Below are 22,595 nucleotides of genomic sequence, written 5' to 3'. Positions count from 1 at the left end.
AGCTGCACTTTACCAGGTTTTGTTAATTCGCTTGTGTATGTTAATTATAATTTACATAAAATGCATTCCGTTTTCGGAGAGGTGCAAGCTATTTCCCTCCCCTCCCGTCCGCCTCCCTCCCCCCCTCTCTCTCTCTCTCTCCATCATATATATTTCTTCCTCTCTTCTTCTTCTTTATACATTTTGCATATCATCCACCTGTCCGGCGAGCTGATATCATTCATAATCTTACAGTCCATGTGGTAGCAGTATACTACCAATTTGTCATAAAATGCAATTGTCTTGATTGTGTGTGGTCAGTGAGCGTTTTGTATGTACTATCAACTCCAACATCCGCTGAAAACGATAGCTTCCGCCTGTTTTTCTTTTTTTTTTTCTTTACGGGTTTGTACTTAAAGTACTGAATCAATATTGTCTTGTGCCAACATTATGGCGTAATGTTTCATTCGCGGAACAATTTGGATTTTCCCTTTTCTCTACCCCTGTGTCCCCCGACAGTGAGAAGGGCTTATAATAGTTGGCGTAAATGAGGGCGCCACCATAACGCTTGGAGGGACAAACTGCAGAGCACATCCAAGTTGAAGACAGTTCTGGCTGGCCTGGTAGGTGAGTAATCTCAGACTGTTACTGAGAACGCTCGTGTCAAAGATGGGCATCCGATGGCAACTAGCCTGCTTGCTCCTGGTGGCGCTAGCAGTGACGGCTTATGCCTTCCAATCTGGGCGCCGCAGCGGTGGGAGAGGTGACGGCCGTGGTGGCAGAGGAGGAGGAGGAGGAGGAGGCGGAGGAGGAGGTGGGAGAGGAGGAGGAGGAGGACACTCTGGAGGAAGAGGAGGAGGGTCAGGATCTCGGGAGGATCGCATCCGCAATCCTCGCGACAAACCTAACTTCGTGCTCTTCTTCGCCGACGATATGGGCTACGGGGATCTGGCCTCCTACGGACACCCGACTCAAGAACGAGGTGCTATCGACGACATCATGGTCAAAGGGGGTGTCCGATTCACTCAAGGCTATGTACCTGACACCGTTTGCACGCCGAGTCGCACAGCTCTGCTCACAGGTAGGACATTGCAGGTCTACTCATTTTTTTTTATCATACTTTTTACATCATTTCGACCTGATAAAAACCAAAACCTCATTATTATGATATATGTACGTACCAATAAAGACAGGTCGTTGTTAAATGTCAATCACGAAACTAAGTTTCCACCGTTCATATCTGGTGTTCATAGCAGAAAATAATACTCTCACCTCAAACAGTCTGAAAAATGTGTAAAAAATCCCTCTCGCCACAGCTACATTTGCGGTTTTTTTTTTGTTTTTTTTTTGGATAGAAGCTGTATATCAGGAGGTCCATTTCACTTCACTTTCTTCTTTATACTCCTCTTCCTTCTTTATTCAGATTGCTTTTCTCCCCCTTCATCTCCTCCTTCGTATTCTCATACAGTATTTTTCTCTTCTTCCTGGATAATGTGGATAGAGACCGCAATCAACAGGTTGATGATTACTCTTTATAGTTTTGCGTGGAGATAGACATTGTTTTATGACTATCGATTCCTTCAATGTAATAAACTGAGATGAAACAATTATTTCTTGCAAAATAATGATAACAATAACAACAATAATAATGACAATAATAATAACAATAATAATGACAATGATAATAATAATAATAACAATAATGATAATGATAATAATGATAATAACGATAACAATAATAATAATAATAATATAATAATAATAACAATAATAATAATAATCTTAATAATATCTACAATTTATTTCTGTTTCAAGGTCCTTAGAACATGAATGCCAATAATGCTCTCGACCTAAGTAGCTTCGGGGTAGACTCGTTATTTTGGCAAACGATTACCAGACCCTGAAAAAGAAGATAAGATATTACAATAAATTCTACGTTGATAGTAGATGTGCGTCTAGGTTCTACTGTCTGCTCAATTAATAATATTTTCGTGCCTTTTAAACATCTCTGCATAGGATCTTTGCTACCGCCAGCACCAGTATTCGTATCTATTTATCATGTCATGGGCTTTAAAATGTTACCATACGGCCCGCATTACGGTATCTTAACATTATATCCACTGTTTACCATTCATTTCCATTGGGAGCAGTAATTACAATGGTGGAGTTTATCACATTAAAGATGTATACTGGGAGTATGTACCACAAAACATCGTACCATATAAAAATTTCGCAATAAAGCCACAAATGGAAGGATTTCACTAAGTTTCTCAATAAACCATAACTGTATAGACGCTTTATTCTAGAAACAATTTTAATAAAACTATTGTTCACATTTTGTACATGCAATAATACTTAACACATTGATTATACTGATTAACATTTTTACATTGGCTGTCTTTATCCTTTACCCACATTTCAGAATTATTCGAGGCAGTAGAGCTGTCTGTCATCTAAGCATTTTATCTGCAAATACATAGTAATACAGTTGCAGTGGCTTTAATCACTTATTCAGGCCGTTAACTATAGGGCAGCTTCCACAAGGACTTTCTCTTTTCCGATGCCTGCTTTATCAAATAATGAAGCATATCCATCCCAATTTCGCGAAATGATTCGAACTTTCGCCAGAACCGAATTCTCGAATGATACAAGGTGTGTAAACATCATGTTTTAAAGTGCGCGGCCACACCCCATGTTCACACCACAAGCTTCACATGCTTTCTTCACCGCATTACACAGATTAGAAAGAAACACTAATCATCATTGATTACATTTCGTTATTCCGAAGGTTTGTGTGTCCGAAAATGAAATAAGGATTGTTACTCCGAAATTTCCTTCGTCCGAAATGAAGAAAAGGTTCGTTATTCCGAAGATTCGTTAATCTGAAAACGAAATGAAGTTCATAATTCCGAAGGTTGGGTAATATACGCACCTTCTTTTTTTGTTAGTTTTGGATTAACGAACCTTGTTTCCTTTTTTTAATAACGAACCTTTGGTATATCGTGTACATCTTACTTTATTTTGGAATTACCGAACCATGTGACTATTGCACCGTATTTTCATTTTACGGACTAAACCTTCGGAATAATGCCACAAACGTTCGGATTTACGAAAAACCTATTTCATTTTCTGACTAAGGAACATCCATAGATAATCATGGAATTTAGGTGTTTCAGAATACAATTACATTATGTATGTACATGCAGGCCTAACTAACTTTCGGAATAACTAACCTTATATTTCATTTTCGGCTTACCGAACCTTCGAACATCACCAATATCATCACCTCTGTGCTCTGCCATGTTCAAAAAGAGATATAATCTAGAGACAAAAAACCAAACCTTTCATCCGATAAATGCAGTGTTTTATACAACACAACGCTTACTGAACAATAGTTTCAATTGCATGATACTTTTCGTTTTTATTTAACTACCCCCCCCCCCCCCATTAAAAAGATGCGCGGTAGAGAGAGAGAGAGAGAGAGAGAGAGAGAGAGAGGGGGGGGGGGGTGGGCTATTTCGTCTGCAGCTTGAGAAATCCCCACTTATATGCGGTTATTGGAAGCATTAAAGAAAACACAATTGACTCTCGATCGGATGGTAGGGTAGGGGCCTATACTTGTTCCAAAGACAAGCTGAAATGAGGGTGTCATGATAATGGAACGATATTGAAGCAATAAGCGGTGACCTTCTCAGTCTATTCCACGCATTAAAGGACAAGTTCACGTTCATTGACTCCATGTGGGTTGAGTGAATGCAGCAACAATAATAGAACACATTGATCAGTGAGAGTTTGAGGAAAATTTGACAATCCGTTCAAAAGTTATGAATTTTTAAAGTTTCTGCTCAGTCAAGGCTGGATGAGAAGACTAGTATACATTGTGATGTCACATGTGTACAACAATATAAGGAAAGAATAAATGAAAATCAACATATTTTCACTTTTCTCGCATAACAAAAGAATACTTAACTTCTCTCTTTCAGAAGGCAGGGGAATAATATTACCCTATACGTCAGTAACAAGACGAAGAAATGTGCACTTTATTCAGAAAGTAAAGTTTTGTGAAATTCTCTTTTTATTTTCCTTATATCGTTGTACGCATGTGACATCATACACTGTGGTAGTCTTCTCATCCAGCATTTTTTTTTTTTAAGAGCAAAAAGTCGAACAATAATCTGAATGGCTGTGTATGAATGTCTTTTATGGCAGGTCGCTATCCCGTGCGGTCCGGAGTCTACAGCGATCCTGGTGGAACGCGTGTGTTCCTTCCCTGGACCCGATCCGGCCTACCAAGTAGCGAGTTGACGATGGCCGAGGCACTCCAGACGGCAGGCTATACCACAGGCATGGCTGGCAAGTGGCATCTGGGTGAGAACTATGATACTTGTATACTTGTTATCAAACTGCATTTCCTCTACTTCGCCCGCCGTTTCTCTCTCTGGAGTCTCTCTCTCCCTAGATCTCTCTAGAGCTCTCCGTAGATCTCCTTCATCTCTCAGTCGAGTATATAAGGTCTCTCTTTCTTGGTCAATATTTCTTTATTGTTTTAACCCTCTCCTGGAATATAATATATATATATTTTTTTTCAATGTAAACATGGTTATGACCTCAACGGACAAAATATTATTAATACCCTTTATGCAGACGATTAAACGTCATTACCAAAGTAAACAAAACGTATATATAGATACATATTTCATCAGAATTCAACTCTCACTCTCAGTTTATGGATTTATCTCTATAGTATGCAAAATGTTAAAGTTTGATGATTAGTATAGTATATGTGTAATATTCTATATTTGCATATGTAATATGGAATTAGATACACCGAAAGAAGGCTCATTACAGTTTTTACGACCACGGATTTTTTTTTTCAATGGGAAAGTGAATGGAGTTTTTGATTTTTTACAAAACAAAATCAGAAAACAAAAAAGCAGAACATTGACTGATTATTGGTCAGCCCGGAGTGTGAAGTTTCTATAAACGTCCGACATATATATATATATATATAAATATATATATATATATATCTTAAAGAATTGATATAAATGTTATAATGATTGTTAGTGTTAAATATCATTGTTGATACTGGCACATTAATCTCATGGATGTTATTTGTATTATGTTAAATGTGTACCTGCAATTATCTAAAGAGATAATTGACCTGGTTATGTATAAACATTTTCTTGAATAAAGAAATGATTCAATCAAAAATCATATTTACTTGTTTTTAGTTTTACGCTGACATTGAACAATATAATTTTAAAGATTTAACCTTCAATAAAATTGCTCTCTTGAGTGGATGGAGGTACATACATTTATGATAGGGAACTACTGTATCAATGCAATAAGGAATGATCAGACAATGAATGAATATCTCTGTTTGGAAGAATGTTTGCATCAACCTTTGGATGTTGGTTCCTCTCTCTGCATGGCGCTAATCGTATAATGGTTCATACGTGATACGTCTCTCTACGAATAGATAGGTCATTCCCTATTTAGCTGAGCCATGTCCACCACATTCTCTCAGAGTGTGAACTGAACCGGGCATGCCGCTTTAAAGATTCATTTTGGTTACAGAATGCTGGCAGATACTAATGTGTGGTGTTTGGACAATTCCGGCCCCGAGATTCTTTATTAAACGAAGACACTCGAAGGAAGGACCACTCATTTTAACGTGACATAATATTGAAATAATATGGCATTTTGGTTTCCAAAGCATTGTTAAAATCTCTTGTCACTATCCTCTTTTTTTTCCCAGCGTGAATAAAAGTTAAGTATAGAAGGGAGGAGAGTAAGACAAAAAAGAAAAGACTGGGGGAAAGACAAAAAAAGAAGAAAGAAACAGGATAGTTGTATATTAAAGAAATGCAAAGTACATGACATCACAAGCGACAATCTCAAGACAAGATGTGAGAAAGAGACAGAGAGAGGGAGAGAGAGAGAAGGGAGAGAGAGAGAGAGACGCAGCTGTCTGGCTGTGATCAGCTACATTATGTTCTGATCATAATGATATGCAGGGGCGAATCCAGGAATTCTGCAAAAAGGGACCCAACTAATATTTCTGGTGCCACTTCCGGGTTTCATTTCATTTTATTTCTTTTTATTTCTTTTGTTTTTAACGAAAAATAAAGGGGGCGTGCGCCGGTTGCGCCCCCTCTGGATCCGCCACTGATATGGTTGGCATGACGAACTAACCTAATATCTCTGATGAAGATCATAATGACGAACGTATTTAACATACCTTATCTACATAAGATCATAAAGACGAACTTATTTATTATCTCTGCTGATGGTCATAATGACGAACTTATTCAATATCTCTGCTGGAGATCATTTATTGAGGCGTTTATGAAAACTGTAATTCAATATAAATATCTCCGCTAAAGATCATAATGACGGACATATTTGATATCTCTGCTGAAGGTCATAAAGATGAACTTATTCAACATCTCTTCTGGAGATCATAATGATGCATTCATAATTCCGGGGCATAATTCAACATGAATATACTCCGCTACGGTTCATGATGAAGAACTTATTTTCCATCTCTGCTGAAGGTCATACAGACGACTTTTTTAACTTCTCTGCTGATGGTCATATAATGACGAACTTATTCAATATCTCCGCAGGATATCATTTATCGAAGCATTTATAATTCAATATAGATATCTTCGCTAAAGATCATAATGACGGACATATTGATATCTCTGCTGAAGGTCATAAAGACGAACTTATTTAACATCTCTATACTGAGGATCATCCCCGGGAAGATCAAACATGTAAATTCGAACTTATTTAACACCTCTGCTCAAGATCATAATGGTAAACTTATTTAACACTTCTGCTGAAGATCATAAGAACAAGATGAGACTTCTTGGGGGCGCGGACTCCGAGTCCGTCTTCCTTCTGAGCCCAGTCTGACACGAACTCCCTGCCGACATAAATTATTTTCAGGCATAAACAACAGCACCAGAGACGATGGCACCCATCTCCCGATGAACCATGGTTTCGACTTTGTCGGACATTTTCTGCCATTCACCAACAGCTTTGCCTGTGATGATACCGGGGTAAGTTGATTACGATCCTTCATCTGCGCTGCTGACCCTAAAGTAGACATAATTATCCTTTGGGACTGTAGCCTCTTATCGACTGTTGCCTTCCGTACGACACGCACCCAGACAATTGCACTCGGAGCCCAGTTTTCATGTTCACGTTCAGATCGTAGGCCTACACGTACTAATATTACAACTGGGAGCAGCCATATCTTAATAGTCTTCAGGCGACATAAAATATGTCCAGTCCTGTTATCTCCCACAGTCATCGCCGGGATAGTTTTCCAGGAAATCTATAGGAGCTAGTCCCAATTCAACTCGGAGAGGCAATACCGGACAATAAACATTATGTTCTTAAAGAAGCGAAGTAATTTACCACCAACACGGTATCCTTGCCCATTCGTCAATGGTACATTGTACTGTACTGCCATCCGTTTTCTTTTGTATTTGTTTGTTTGTTTGTTTTTAATGTTCATGTTTTGCCCTCAAGAAAATCTAAGATGTAAAATGCCGGTCTGTTTCAATTTTCATTGCACAGCGATTTCGGGAATTCCCCGACGTCCAGAAGTGTTTCCTGTTCAAGAGGAACACCATCGTAGCCCAACCGTACAATCACACCTACCTCTCCCAGACCTTCGTCAACGACGCACTTTCGTTCATCGCTGACAACGTCGATAACCCGTTCTTCTTTTATTTCCCACTCGCCCATCCGCACGTGTCGCTGTTCGCGTCGCCTCCCTTTGTAGGATCTTCGAAACGAGGTGCGTCATATTAATGATAGAATGAAATATAAATCTTATAGAGTGTATTTAACACATTTATATAATATGACCATAATCACTTCACTGAAGAAATCTTTGAAGGCTTCCGTGGCGGTATGACGTGGAGTGGTAGACGGCTTAAAGGGGATGGCTAGTAACTGATCAGTGGGAATCAGTGGGATTGCTGAGGGATGATTGTTCCAATCCTTGTGAGATTCATTTAAGAGTACATTATATATCTATTCTTGTGTGAAAACTATTTGCTTCAGAATGGTCTCATATTCAAGTAATGTGCAGTTTAATGTTTCCAGGTAAGCGTCCCTGGTCAGTGACGGGGCATTAATCTGCACATTATTTGAATACGAGACCGTTCTGAAGCAAACAATTTTCACACAACAGTAGATATATAATGTACTCTTAAATGAATCCCACAAGGATTGGAACTATCATCCTCCAGCATTCCCACTGATTCCCACTGATCGGTTACTAGCCATCCCCTTTAAGGGCGCATCACTTAATATTTTTTCTTGGATATTATGTGGCCCTGAAAATGGCTAGAACATGCCTGCCGAAACGTCGAGAGTGAGTAGGCCCTTTTTCAAGGTCACATACATATCCAAGAAAGAGTACGTGGTGCACCGTTAAGTCTTCCATCACCCACTTTATTGAAGTTAATTAAACAACAAAAGAAAACATCGAGAGACGTAACGACACAATAGAAATGATTCTCTGACATTTCTGCGAAATTTGCTCTCATGATTTATTTGCACGCCTAGCCCAATATAAATTCTACCCGAAAGCATAACCCTAACCCTGATCCTCACATCAAGCTAAAACCCTATCACATTACAATGACTATCATGCTTGATATCCTTGCTTGAAATTTTCGTACAGGAAAGATCTACGGTACCATCGTACAAATACAAGATGATTTTGTCAAATTTCTCATTTATTGCAAACTTTTCTATGCGTCTATTTTGAGAATTACATGTACCCTGAGATACAATGCTTCATGGATACATCTTCCCCCTTCTCTCTCTCTGTCGACAGGAGAATACGGCGACAACATCAATGAAATGAACGACGCCGTTGGACAGGTGCTGAACGCCCTCGAGGAGCACGGCCTGGCTGAAAACACCCTGACCCTCTTCATATCCGACCACGGACCACAGCCAGAGTACTGCGCCCATGGCGGGGACTCGGGAATCTTTAAAGGTACAATGTGCGTAGGCCTCTGCTTGCTGAAGGAAATTTATCTATTTATTTCTACATTAGAAAAATACTTAGCATGTGACTAAGTATGTGACTAAAGTCTAAAAACTTTGAAACCCCAAGACTTCATATAATCATCTTGAGACGCTTCCCATAATGTTCCGTTGATTCTAATCACAAGTACAAATTTATCAATCAAAGTCAATTGGACAAGGGCTGGAGTTAATCTCGAATCCCATGTACAATGTACATGTACCGAAATCCTGATTAATTTCCCGTCCAAGCCCCTCCCCATTCTCTCTCATTCTCTTATTTCTCAGTCGTGAATACGGGTACAATCAATCGTATGTACAAACACATTGCTGGCCAGTGTCGTATCCTGTGTGGTATGACTATAATACAAACAGCGCCATATTGCGATGGCATGGTATTTGCAGTTGATAATTTAATTGTAATATGTGCACAGCTGAATAAATGTAGCAGGAAAAATAGGTAGAGGTAGAGATAGGTAGAGACAGCTTCAAAAGGTACCGGTATGTGTCTGCATTCACTGAAAAACCAGGGTTCCCAACTTTGTTTGTATTGACATTCAGGTTATAAAACCAACACTTGGGAGGGTGGCGTTCGAGTCCCTTTCATCGCCTATTGGCCTGGCACTATCGAGCCACGAGAGTCAGACACGGTGGTCAGTACACTGGACATCCTGCGCACCTTGATGGATCTTGCCGGAAGCTCCCTTCCAAATGACCGCCAGTACGACGGGGATATCATAACGGATGTCCTCCTCAACGACGCGCCATCGCCGCATGACGCTCTGTTCTACTACTGCAAGGACCGGTTGATGGCGGCTCGATCTGGCCCATACAAGGTCCACTTTTACACACACCGCGTGCAGACTCAGGAAACGTTTGCCAGCGAGTGCACTGCGGGCGGACTTCCGTCAAGGCATTATTTCGACTGCTACCACTGCTACGATGGCTGCGTGACTGCCCACAACCCACCCCTTGTCTTCAACATCGAGAATGACCCAAAGGAGTCCTTCGCACTTGATCCCAACTCTGATTCGGTCCAGCAAGTCTTAGCGGAACTCCAGGACGAGCTCGAGAACCACCGTACTTCAGTGATCGCCGCCGATCCCATTCTTGATGACCAAGACCCAGACAGAGACAACACTCCATGTTGCAACTCCGGCACTGGGTGCGTCTGTAACTTTGGACCGGTGGACGGCCCGTACAACTAGATAGGACACCAAGAGGGCGCTCTTACTTTGGCCATGACAATCTACGAGAGTTTTAACATTAAAAAAAAAAATCTTATCTTTATTCCTTCTGTCTACTTTGCATATCATTAGACAACTCTATGTTACATCGCTCTTAATTGCCATAAAAAAGTGAACAAAACTCTGTCATTCAGAAGATACATGTATCAGGACATCTCACTAAACTGTATCTGAATGGTGATAGGTGTCATATCATTGTTTCCAGATTTTATTGCCATGAGAACAATTACATCGTGAAAAAGGATTGGTGCATGTCAGAGTCGACAGAAAATGGTTTACATATTAACCCTCTCTATGCCGATGAGTTAAGTATGCACAAATTTCACATACATACCAAATGGACAAAAAGTGACTGTGGCACTCAAAGGGTTATTCTCCATCTGCATGGATTTTCACCATCATCGTTATTATTTTTTTTTTTGTAATCTCATGAACAGAAAGCAGTATAGACACATGGACACACAAAAAGAGAATAAAGGCATACCTCTGTTGTTGTTTTTTCACCACTGAGGAAATGCGACTTTTATTTAAAAAAAAAGATACAATGTGCAATATGCATGTATGGTATTTTCTTTACTTTTCACGGTTAGATCCTGTAAGCTCTGCCTGGTGTATACACAGCTAAGCTCTTGATATCATTTTCATTTTTCAAGCTTTGCCTGTCATTTTACATCTTAATAAATACCGTCATTGCTTCCCGACAATATATCTGTGGGCTCAAATCATTATATCCATTTTCAATCTACAGGAGAAAAAGAGGGAGAGAGAGAGAGAGAGAAGGCGAGGGAGAGGGAGAGAAATTTGGTGGTAAGGTGGCTCAGTTGTTGTTGTTTTTTTTTCAATGGAGTGTATCACTCGGGGTTGCGTATTTACGCCAGGCTACATGTCTAGCCCTAGCCTTTTGCCACGGCCCTCTCGCTGTAAGGCGGTGAACGAATGGGGTAAACGAATGGAGTAAACGGGCGAGCACTTTGAACCCAGCCGAGTCCTCGCGCTGTCGCGCTCGGCTGGGTTCAAATTGCTCGACCGTTTAAATAGCCACCACACAGCAAGAGAGCCTTGTCAAAAGGCTATACCATGGACGTCTGGCTTGAAATGTGATGGCTCAGGTTCGAGTCCCGGTGAGTCCAGCTGAGCGATGTTGTGTGTAGTCATGCCGTCCCCTCTTCTATGTCTTTATCCCGTTCCTCCCGCAATTCTCTTAGAGCTTTCAATGCCCCCCCCCCCCCCGAAAGAGATTCTTTTTGCCGGTTGACAGAGAATGGACAGGTAGGTAATCCACCTGTGCGAAAGCAGTCAAGCGGTACATTTATCTCCTTTCCATGGTCAACTCCATGTATATGTTTCATCGAACAATGAAATTATCGATTGGGCGCGAGGTATATGAAGAGAGTTTGCGCTGATGGGCTCACAGACTTTTGTTATACACAAAACAAGGCACCTTAACTGGGGTCAGCGAACACTGAAATCTACTGAAATCAGCCTTGATGGCTATGTACATCTTCAGACAAGTTTTACAGCAAAACAAGCGCAAACTGCATGGAAAGAAAGGTAAATAATACTGTGATATGGGGGCCTACGCAGTTTTCCTACAGAGAACAGAAGCTGCCAGAAGAAACTCTAATCTTTCTATCAAAGCCATTTTTCTCGGCAGTATAACACAAATAAACATGAATTTAAGCCGCGAATTAATGCAGGCACTTTCGTCTACATTTTGATATACGGGAATCTGCTATACCTATACCAGGTTCCCGTAAGGAATGGGTTATACAATAGATGGCACCGAGTTGGCCCAGAGCCCTTTGTAGGGATCTGGCTCTGAGTTGGCTTGGATGAGGGCGCCACCATACGCCTGGAGTGACAAACTACAGAGCACATCCGAAGTTGCATGGGCACCAGTTGTGGCCAAGTAGGCGGGTAATCTCGGAGAGTTTACCGAGAACGCACGTGTCAAAGATGCGCATCCGATGTCAAGTAGCCTGCTTGCTCCTTGTGGCGGCTTATGCCTTCCAACCTGGCCGCAGCGGTGGGACGGGTGATGGTTGTGGTGGCGGAGGAGGAGGAGGAGGAGGAAGAAGAGGGTCAGGGTCTCGGGAGGACCGAATCCGAAATCCCAACAAACCCAACTTCGTGCTCTTCTTCGCCGACGATATGGGCTACGGGGATCTGGCCTCCTACGGACATCCGACTCAAGAACGAGGGGCTATCGACGACATCATGGTCAAAGGGGGTGTCCGATTCACCCAGGGCTATGTACCTGACACCGTCTGCACACCGAGTCGCACAGCTCTGCTCACAGGTATAAAATTTAGGACAGGACACTGCAGGTGTACTTAATCTGTACATCATTTTAACCTGATGAAAACCATAACCTCATAGGCCTATACATGTACGCACAAACGGGTCACTCTTGGTAAATTACAGAATTAAGGTTCTACCATTATAATTATGTGGTGTTGATAGCAGAAAATTATACTCTAACCTTAAATAATCTTACCTCTCTCTGCACTCTAAAAAATGCGCGGTTAAAAGTGACCCCGAACGGGGTTGAAAATGACCCCGCATACTTGGTCAACTATGCACTAACCCCATGCGGGGTCACTTTAACCCCGCATTGCGGGGTCACCCAAAATGACCCTGCAGCGGGGTTAAAATCTAACCCCGGCGGGGTTAGAATTCAACCCCGTCGCGGGGTCATTTCTGGATGACCCCGCATGATTGCGGGGTCATTTAAAAAATAACCCCGCATGACTTGCGGGGTCATTAATCCGACCTTTTATGGGAAGCCAAAAATGACGAATTATTTTCACAAATGTCAAATTTTCACATCAAATTTGATAAACAGATTTACATGAAGCTTATTTGTTTTTTCTACCCAGAGCAAAATGTAAAGTACATATCAACATGATACGGCATTCCATGATCATTGAAAAGAAAGAAAAGAAAACGAAAGCGTACATTTAGAGTCTAGCAAGCAGTCTTGAAGAATCATCGATCACTGGCGTAATTTGTATGCTTTGTAGTGATCAATACCAAAATATAAGAATCAGCTCTGCAATGATTCCCTCCTGCTTATGCAGATTTTGGAGAAAGTGGGCGTGTGTCAAAAGATGTTATGATTCTAGATATGACTTGGAATTGTAGATAATGATTATGAATAGATAAGTACATCAGTTTTCCTGGGATTAGAATAACGATTTTAACTTAGTGTAAAGTGTAAAAATAATTTCAGTTTTATACAACTAACACAAAAGCACACAAATCACTGCAAAGTATTCGTTTCTCTCCCAATTTATTTAGCACTACAATTCTATCAGAAGAAATTCAACATTTGATCGTGATCATTTCATTTTATTCTTTGTTACAAGCATGCGTTTGTTTACAGTTGGATTTAAAAAATAAAGCTAACCAATTTACAATTGGACGAAAAATCAAAGCAAACCGTTCAATAATAGGGTTCTATAGTGCCCGGGGCCAGAGTTGTCTATTTCTATAGCGAGAGACCGCCGATGTGTGATAAAACTAGAGAGTTAGTCTGAAAGTCTGCTAGTCCTTAGACTTTGATTCGAGAATGATAGAGCCAGGACGTCCAATACTAAGTAACTGAAACTCACTTACGTGATTAGGAGAGTTAAGCTGCGTCTGCGATAGGTTTAAAAAGTACATAGATGAGAAGATGATCCGTTCGATATAGCCTACATTTATAGAAATTTTGATTTATTCCATATTCCAAGTTGGTGGCGTTGATCAGAAGGATGATGGCCTGGAAAGGTGCCACGATGTCAGTGAATTCGTTCCAGCTTGGCTCAGTGAAGAGCTCGATCGGCGGCTAGACTAGATTTACATGTTCCTGATTTCCCTGGGCCTACCTGTTTACGACGACGATGTTGACAAGATGTGTCCAGCCCTACCTCGACGATGACCTACATGTAATTTAAATTTCAGGCGCAATGACAAACATCTCAGCAAAGTTCGATCTCGCGACGAAGAAACACCTACAAGAGCACGATGATTAAAATACACCTTCTGTTGCAACAAATCTAGAAGTAGAACTCTCTTTACTTTAGTTGAAGCTGACGATGTCGATGTCGATAAACAGTAACCGTGCTTGAAGTGGAAAACCGGCGGCGGCTCCAACTATACAGTAGCTTCCGTATCTGTACACTTTCGTCTGAAATGAGAACAGTGTATGGTTTACGTAGGTGTAGGATTCAAAATCAGAATAGGAGCCCAATAGTTCCGTAAAAACAAAGTTGAGTTATCTGCACGTTGTAGTAGAGCGGTTAAACCCTCAAAATCATGAGAATTGTGCAAAATTTGACTAAAGTATGAAACGTTCACCAGTGTTAGTACATACCATAAGATTCATTTTAAGATCAGGAGGTAAGTCTGATTTGACCTCTGATGACCTCCAGAGGTCAATGAACTTTAAATATCAGAATATTGATGTTTGGAGGCATTTGTGAATGATAGGCTTAGATCTTGGTTACGCTGCACTAAATATGCATTTGTACTACAAATCTTCTGATTCCACAGGGTATTGACAGGTTTCTACCTTTGACCTCTGATGACCTTTAGAGGTCAATGACCTCAAAATACCATAATATTGATCTGTGATGTTATTAGTTAATGATAAACATGGTTAAGATGTGCAAAACAAGCATATCTGTTTTGCAATGAAACTGTCTTCATATTCCAAAGAGCAAAGACAGGTTTCTAACTCTGACCTCTGGTGACCTTTTAGAGGTCAATGACCTCAAAATATCATAATATTGATCTGTAGTGTCATTAGTTAATGATAAACATGGTTAAGATGTACAAAACAAGCATATACCTGTTTTACAAGAAATTGTCTTCATATTCCAAAGAGCACAGATAGGGCTCTACCTTTGACCTCTGGTGACCTTTAGAGGATGTACAAAACAAACACAATTGTAGCCCAGATGGCTACTAGCACATGTTTATAATAAAGAATAAAATAGAATAGAATAGAATAGGATAGAGAGTAAAAGAAAACAACACTGCGGTCGTTTTCCTAGACACCCTGTGAGGTCAATATATGCTCAGTCTTTTCTCCTTCTTGGAGTTTACGAAACCGTTTATCTTCCTTCCAGCTATTTCCTTTCTTTTTTTTTTCTTTTTTTTTGGTCAAAACCACCTCTTCCAAGAAAATTCTATGGTCATAGGAATTTATGAGTTTGATGTTGGCTACTTTCCGCGCTAGTGGTCAGCACTCTCCATCCCAAAGCCTCGCGCCAAATTACGGGGAATGACGTGATGACATGTTTTTGCCCTCTGATCCCCAAACATAAATGACCCTCTGAGCTGGAAGGTGGCCCTCCTGCCAGAATTTATCCCTCTATTTTAGCATTTATTGTTTAGTGGAGTGGGTCAAACAGGAACTCCATAGACAAATTCAGGGGTAATGACCCAGAACAACGATGACGTTGGTTGCCATAGCCTAAGGACACTAATATTCATTTGGTTTATCATTTTGATATCCAAGAAACAATAAAGTCTTTACCAGTGGTTACAGAGAACAAGTGAATGAAGAAACTAAAAGAGAGTGGGCGAGTTAATCAGAATTAGAGATGAATCATAGAAAATTGAGTTTTCACAGAAACGAATAGGAGGAGCAAATTGAACATTTGACCAGTTAGGAATTAATTTCTAGTGAACGCCACACCCCATTATAAGATTGAGCCAATGAAATGCTTTAGGGAAAGGAAGTTTGTTAGTAAATTAGTTATAAAAAAACATGTCTCAGCCGAGAAATAAGTTAGAGTGGCAAGCACAGTGGGAGCGGCTTCACGCTATGTAGTGAAGCAAAGGCTGCAGAGTATTTTGGAATTTTGAGGAACTTTGAGAATAGTTGGAGACTACAGAGATAAAGTCAGGAGTTCCCCTTTCTTGGTACATCATGCCCCCCCCCCCCCCCCAAGTCAACCAACTACTCTTTATCGACGCTGAATGCACCATCGACCTACGCTGTGAATGTGATGAGGACCTGACTGTCATGACTGAACCGGCGAGCAGCAGGACATTAGGAAAAACTATGAGTCACGATAAGACAAAACTTTGGTTTACGCCAATTTGGAGTGCAATTACAAACTCCAAACAGTCAAATGGTGTCATCGGAGATGTTGAAGCGCCCTGTCAGACTGATACAAAGTGGAGAGTGATGGTGACGAAGAGAATACTGACAGCGTGACGGCAGACCGCTCAACGGACGGCCCAGTCACACTGAAGAGATCGACAATGACATGCAGACGAGGACCTCATTCGTCGACCGAGAGTAATCATTTAAGAGGAATGACTTTAATTTACGTTTGAAGACATTTCAAGAGATGTAGTAGTCTGATATGTTAAGGGGCAAATCATTCTACTGTTTGCAGGCCCCTATAAATCACTCTGTCGAGTAAATTGTATATGAACCAAATGGCTTCTATTGAACATGTATTGTGTTGAAAAGTTCATGGTAATTCTTTTCCAGGCAAAATGTGTACATGAAAATTCCGATGTTAAAAGCATGTGATGGGAAATGTAAACAGTATGTGCGAATGCTTCTGTGTTTCCTGCTAAACTTGTTTGTTAGTGGGGAAAAGAAAAGAAAAGAGAAGAGAAGTCTCGCTCTACCACGTCTACATACCACAACGCCTACGGATATCTTTGTTTCACATTGTTTGTGGGGAAAAGAAAAGAAAAAAGAAGTCAAGCTTCATGAGAGATGTTCAGATCCCGCTAGACACCACAACGCCTACGGATGTCTAGGCTGAAGGTGGGTTTGAATGTCTTATAGGGCCGATAGAGCACCAACAGTAAGTGCAGATTAATTGGCACGCTATCTTTTGAAGAGAAACAATACTTTGTTTCAAAGCAGAAAAACAACTGATAATCATCCGCTCATGTAAAATCAAGCAGAAGTTTTTCAAAACATTTCAAGAGGCATCTTGGTGAGTTACAGTCTGTTAAACATGCCAATATACTGTGAAAAACAAATTGAAGGCCACCTGCAATAGGCCACCTGCAGTACAGCCTCGCATTTTCCGACATCACAAAAACTTTGATCAACACTTTCCATATATACTCGTGATGGAGATGGAAAATAATAAACAACAACATTGCAAGATTAATGCATTTCTTCCAAGACAACAGACAGGAACTGATTCCACGTAAAATAATAAACATGTATTTTGATTTTTTCCATGCATTTTTCCCATATCATTACACACAATCATTACACACGTATACTTGATATGGTGTTCAGCTCACTGTGTGCAGACTGAGCACGACCCGATAATTCAGAACCTCTGCCTGAGAAAGGATTGTAGCCTATCCCGCGAGTCAAAAAGAAGTTTCTTATCATCTCGTGCACCCTGTACTCTATGTGCAATGCACTCATCATAGAGACAAGCTTGCCTTCACCCAAACTGTTTAGATATTGTCATTGGAAGATTCTGATGATCGCATACAGTGGCTGTGCACCTATAAGAACGCTGGTCTGACCTCAGGATGTCTATCCAGTTTAGTCGTGGAGGAGATTTGTGTGCCGATCTGTGCAATGTTCGTAGGCTCAATCGCGTGCTTCACTGAAGACGCAGATGCTGCCCTGTCTTGAAAGAGATCGAGGGTATAGATCTAGACCAATTTCAGCAGGTTACACTAAATCATCACTTGCTGGCAGAGAGTCTTAACCGGATCATGCAGGTGATATTACCCGCTGCCAGCGTACCCTGATTCACACATTGGATGCAAACCGGATGGCGGCCATTAGTGGAAACAACCAATATTTGGGCATGGGGGCACAACTCTTGGCCAGGCCCAAGTGTTAAGGAGTATCGAGCATAAAGAAGACAATTAGAGTAAATAGTAGTTCCACTCCTATTTGGAATTGAGGTTCCTGAACAGGTCATTGAAAAAATGCCCAAAATTGCCTGACGTAATGACCCAAACTTAATTGGATGACAATAGCAAGTTGCAAGACACAGGGTTGCTTCATGTGGAATGCATGTTATGCCTCACAGTATGTCGCTTTCCAGATGGTCCATGACGTCACTGTATGCTTCAGGACCATGAGTCATTCACCGGAACCATACAGAGTCCGACACATGGGGGGAGGGGGAGGTCCACAAAGACCTCAACTGAATGGATTAAGCTTTCTGATGTAATACATATATTAATCTCGTGGGCCTTGTTTTCCTCGAGTGTCGAGCTCGCGGACCGCACAGCTTGTGGGCCTATTATATTTGATGTCGAGCTCATTGACCTTGTTCATCTAGTGTTTAGGTCACGGGATGTATGACTCGTGGGCTGCGTAACTCATGGGCTGTACGACTCGGGTTGTTTGACTCGTGACGTACATCTGATCTGATGAGGTGGGCCTGTTGTTTTCTGGTTAGCATCTGTCACCCTTTCATCCAGTTCAAGGGACTTTGCCATATGCCTGTTCACAAACTATTAAGCATCAACCCAAAATATGGTACTCCCCTCCCCACCTTCCATGTTTAAGCGTACAAATTTTGTCCAGTGCAAATTGGATAATGTTGCACATAATTTCATGCAAGCTAGTCTGCATAACTAACCCAAACATAAATATTATATCTGAGGTCACTGCCATCACTGAAGACACGTAAGCTTCATTTCTGAAGTAGTTGACCGCTCACATTCCTGAGACTTGTTACTATGAACCAATGCTTTGTGGAATGTGGATACATGCTTTGATTATAACGTCAAGGCGTGATTTGTACATGATTAAACATTTAGGATTAAACCATTGAAGCCAAACATCAATATTTGCAATCCTACACAAATTTTTAGTGATATTCTAAAAGTCTGACCTCACATTGTCCTTAGAGGTCAAAGTTGGATATACACAGGGTAATGACCAATGTTCTGTGGAATGAGAAGACACTTCTTGTAGTATAAATGCTAATAGCATAATGCATGATTGCACACCAGGTATACAGTTAACCACTGAATATACATCAAATATCAATATTTTGATATTTTGAGGTCATTGACCTGTCACAGTCCTCAGAGGTCAAAGGCAGAGACGTGTAAATAATTTCCCTTGATCTGAGGAATAGGAAAACGATTCAGTTGTAACACAAATGAATTTTTAGGACATCGTTATGTTTATCATCAACAAATTGCACCAAATATCAAAATTCTGATAATTTGAGGTCATTGACCTCTGGAGATCATTAGAAGTCAAAGGTAGAAACCTGTCAAGGATCTATGGAACATGAAGACAATTCCACTGTAACAAAAATGAGTTTTTAGTACATCATTACCATATTTAACATTAATCAATGATGCAAAATATCAATTTTTATCAAATTTTGAGGTCATTGACCTCTGGAGGTCATCAGAGGTCAAAGGTAGAAACCTGTCAGGGTTCTATGGAACATGAATACAATTCCACTGTAACAAAAATGAGTTTTTAGTACATCATTACCATATTTAACATTAATCAATGACGCAAAATATCAATTTTTATCAAATTTTGAGGTCATTGACCTTTGGAGGTCATCAGAGGTCAATTCAGACTTACCTCCCGATCTTAAAATGAATCTTATAACATGTACTAACACTGGTGAAAGTTTCATGCTTTAGTCAAATTTTGCACTATTTTTCGGCTTATCTGTTCTACTATTGTAAATAGATCTGTGTCATGATTTTCTAGTATCTAGAAAGATGTAACGTTAATGTTAGAACTCTCATTCTTTTTTTAAGCACCCATTCTCATTCACGGATTCCAGCACTGGAACTACTAGTAGGCCTAGGCACTAATAGAATTAGAAATGCGCATTCCACAGCGCAATGCGAATGTAGGCCCCTAGGCCCTGCCTGGCTATAAAACGGAGGGAATTTTTGCTACGTTGTGTATATAGATAGTTTCTAGGCCCACCTAGTTAGAGAGTTTCTAATTTTTATTTCTTTTCGTAGGCCTAACATGTTAGATTTATTCTACATCTGAACTTATGCAGTGTTGGTCTGACTGGCTGGGACCAAAAATGAATACAAACAAAATATAGAAAGCACCACTGTCTGCTTATTTGCCGGGGCATAGGCCTACCGGTAATTTGTTATTGTTAAGGTACCGTATCGTCCGTAGTGAAACAATGAAATAAAATCTTAGGAGACAAATTACATTTGTAACAATAAACATCCGAACTTTCACATGAGTTATTATTCATTAAGACTAAAATTTGAGATCTGCATTCCGTTTTTTCTAGTGGGCTAGATCACGAAACTGTTTATCTAACTTTAACATGTTCGGCCTAACGTTAGACAGCTTGATCCTACGCAAGGGCGTACCGAGGGGGGGTGTTTTGGGTGTTCAAACACCCCCCTTTGCCAAAATGGGGGTGTTTGAGGTGTTCAAACACCTCCCTTGGGCAAAAGGGAGGTGTTTGAGCTATTCAACACCCCTCTCCAGCAATGTTTAGATGTTGACAAATAAAACAAAAGCTGTCTTTGCCGCTTTTATTTCCGTTTTGAATTCCGCCTTTCCTTTCTTTTGCGTTCATTTTCTCTCTCTCTCTGTCTCTCTCTCTCTTCCTTGTTTTATCTTAATGTTTGTGTGGATGATGATACATTATGGAGTTACATAATATTATACGCACTAAAGAACTCGTGTACAGTACGTGTTAATACTACGTTACTGCACGGCGCGCGAAGCTGACGCGCAAACAGTAGACATTCCCGATCCCGCGACTGCTTTGCTTTCTGGCCGAATCGCGAAGATACATTTCGCATAATGTTCACCGTTTACCGGTATTATACCGTACGCGGTATACCGTAAATTGCGATGCTATACAAATGATGCACAGGATAGAGTGTGTTAGTGTAGGCGTGGTGCACTCGAGGGTATTTACAATTGTGAAACATGCACGAGGCGAAGCCGAGTGCATGTTGCACTACATTGTAAATACCCGAGAGTGAGCTACGCCTCCACTAACGCCACGAAATAATCCTGTGCATCATTTGTTTTATAAAATGGGTCGAAAATTCGAAAACTAACATCATTTTTCAGCGTTTTTCACGTACCTTTGTGGGTCAAGACGTCCGAAGATGTTCGTCCCAAACATTTACGCACGTCGCACTCGCGGAAGTCCCGCACATACTCAGTACAGTATAAGTATAATGGGGGGTTGGGTTTCCGGACACTTAAGTTCCCGCATGAAAACTTACTTATTTTACATAGAATATGCACCCTTTACCTTAAAGACTTGATATAGACTCCTCATATAGGCCTACTAGACAACATATTCTGAAAACGGCGTGAGAATTAACCTGCTAAATCGTTGGATTTGCTCTTCAAAGTGACTCCATGTATGCGTCCGGTCCCATAACGCTTGGTCTACTGTACTGTACAAAGTGTACGTATAGTATACGAATAATTTATGAGTTGTGAGTGCATAGGGCACGAATATCGCACGAGGCGCGAGATGAGCCACTGGTCTATTCAACAAGGCGCGTAGCGCCGCGTTGAATAGACCAGTGGCGAATCTCGCGCCGAGTGCGGTATTACGTGCCCCAATGCACGAACAAAATCATAAATTATTCGTTTTATACAACACCTTGTCCACAATCACAATACAAAATTAGTGACCGCCAACTCAGGAAGGCCCAAAAATAAATGTAACAATTAGGCAGAGAATTGTAAACCACCCTGTGTACTGCTTTCAAACACTCGTCATGATTCGACCACACAGTCACAGGAATCACGAACTCCGCAGGGTCTATACCCATTCTACGCTAACGTTAGATCGAGTTAGGCCTGGCTGTTAGGTCGATCTGAGATGTCGGTAGATCTAGTAGTAGGTCTAGACTTTGTCTATTTCCGAAAATGATTTTGTATAAAAACACAGAAAAATAATCAAATTACGGTTTCTCAACTTGAAATGAAGTCTTGATGTTGGGATCACTGTGGTCCACGTAGCAGATCAGAGTCAAAAGTAAAAACACAGCAGTACCGCTAGGTGTATACAGGCCGCGATACATGCAACTAGCTAGGTAAAGTAACTGCGCGTACACGTTAACGTTGCAGTACTCCGCCGCGCCTGGTCTGTGAGACTTACCGGCAGCGCAGCGCAGCCGGCCAGCACGTACACTGTACAATGTAGTTTGCTGGCGCTTTGCTACGGGTGTGAGCCACAGAACTCTGTGAGCGGCCATGCATTAGTAGCCCCCCGCGAAGCCGTGCTATAGTACCTTCGAGCCGTGCTATAGGCCCATGCCAGGGGCCTATTGTATGGCTGTCACTCTCAATGAGTTTGATAGGTATTTTCTATTGAATGTCAT

At 40.9% G+C, this 22,595-nt stretch overlaps 2 protein-coding genes across 2 annotated transcripts in view; both read left to right on the top strand.

Moving 5' to 3' along the window:
* Positions 1 to 648: 648 nt before the first annotated feature.
* On the top strand, positions 649 to 10,247 carry LOC139733070 (arylsulfatase-like). Its single transcript, XM_071643911.1, has 7 exons — positions 649 to 742; positions 833 to 1,060; positions 4,189 to 4,347; positions 6,937 to 7,049; positions 7,573 to 7,795; positions 8,846 to 9,010; positions 9,601 to 10,247. The coding sequence occupies exons 1-7, from the start codon at positions 649 to 651 to the stop codon at positions 10,245 to 10,247; spliced, it is 1,629 nt and encodes a 542-aa protein (XP_071500012.1).
* Positions 10,248 to 12,242: 1,995 nt separating this feature from the next.
* Positions 12,243 to 22,595, top strand: part of LOC139733069 (arylsulfatase-like) — a 49,326-nt gene continuing 38,973 nt past the window's right edge. The window contains exon 1 of the mRNA XM_071643910.1: positions 12,243 to 12,585. Within this exon, the coding sequence (XP_071500011.1) occupies positions 12,243 to 12,585 (343 nt within the window). The remainder of the gene's footprint in view (positions 12,586 to 22,595) is intronic.

This window comes from Diadema antillarum, unplaced genomic scaffold (genome assembly GCF_040938485.1).
Source record: "Diadema antillarum isolate AM-2024a unplaced genomic scaffold, OU_Dant_1.0 seq00000460_RagTag, whole genome shotgun sequence".
NCBI classification, from domain to species: domain Eukaryota; kingdom Metazoa; phylum Echinodermata; class Echinoidea; order Diadematoida; family Diadematidae; genus Diadema; species Diadema antillarum.
Note: the sequence above shows the minus strand (reverse complement) of the source record. Positions and strands in the feature narration are given on the sequence as shown.

What these genes read in the sequence shown, in the direction of transcription:
- LOC139733070 (XM_071643911.1), top strand. Translation starts at nt 649, where the DNA reads ATGGGCATCCGATGGCAACTAGCCTGCTTGCTCCTGGTGGCGCTAGCA. An exon ending in GGCTGGCAAGTGGCATCTGG is followed by an intron (nt 4,348 to 6,936) that starts GTGAGAACTATG and finishes AATTATTTTCAG; the next exon opens with GCATAAACAACAGCACCAGA. An exon ending in GGACTCGGGAATCTTTAAAG is followed by an intron (nt 9,011 to 9,600) that starts GTACAATGTGCG and finishes ATTGACATTCAG; the next exon opens with GTTATAAAACCAACACTTGG.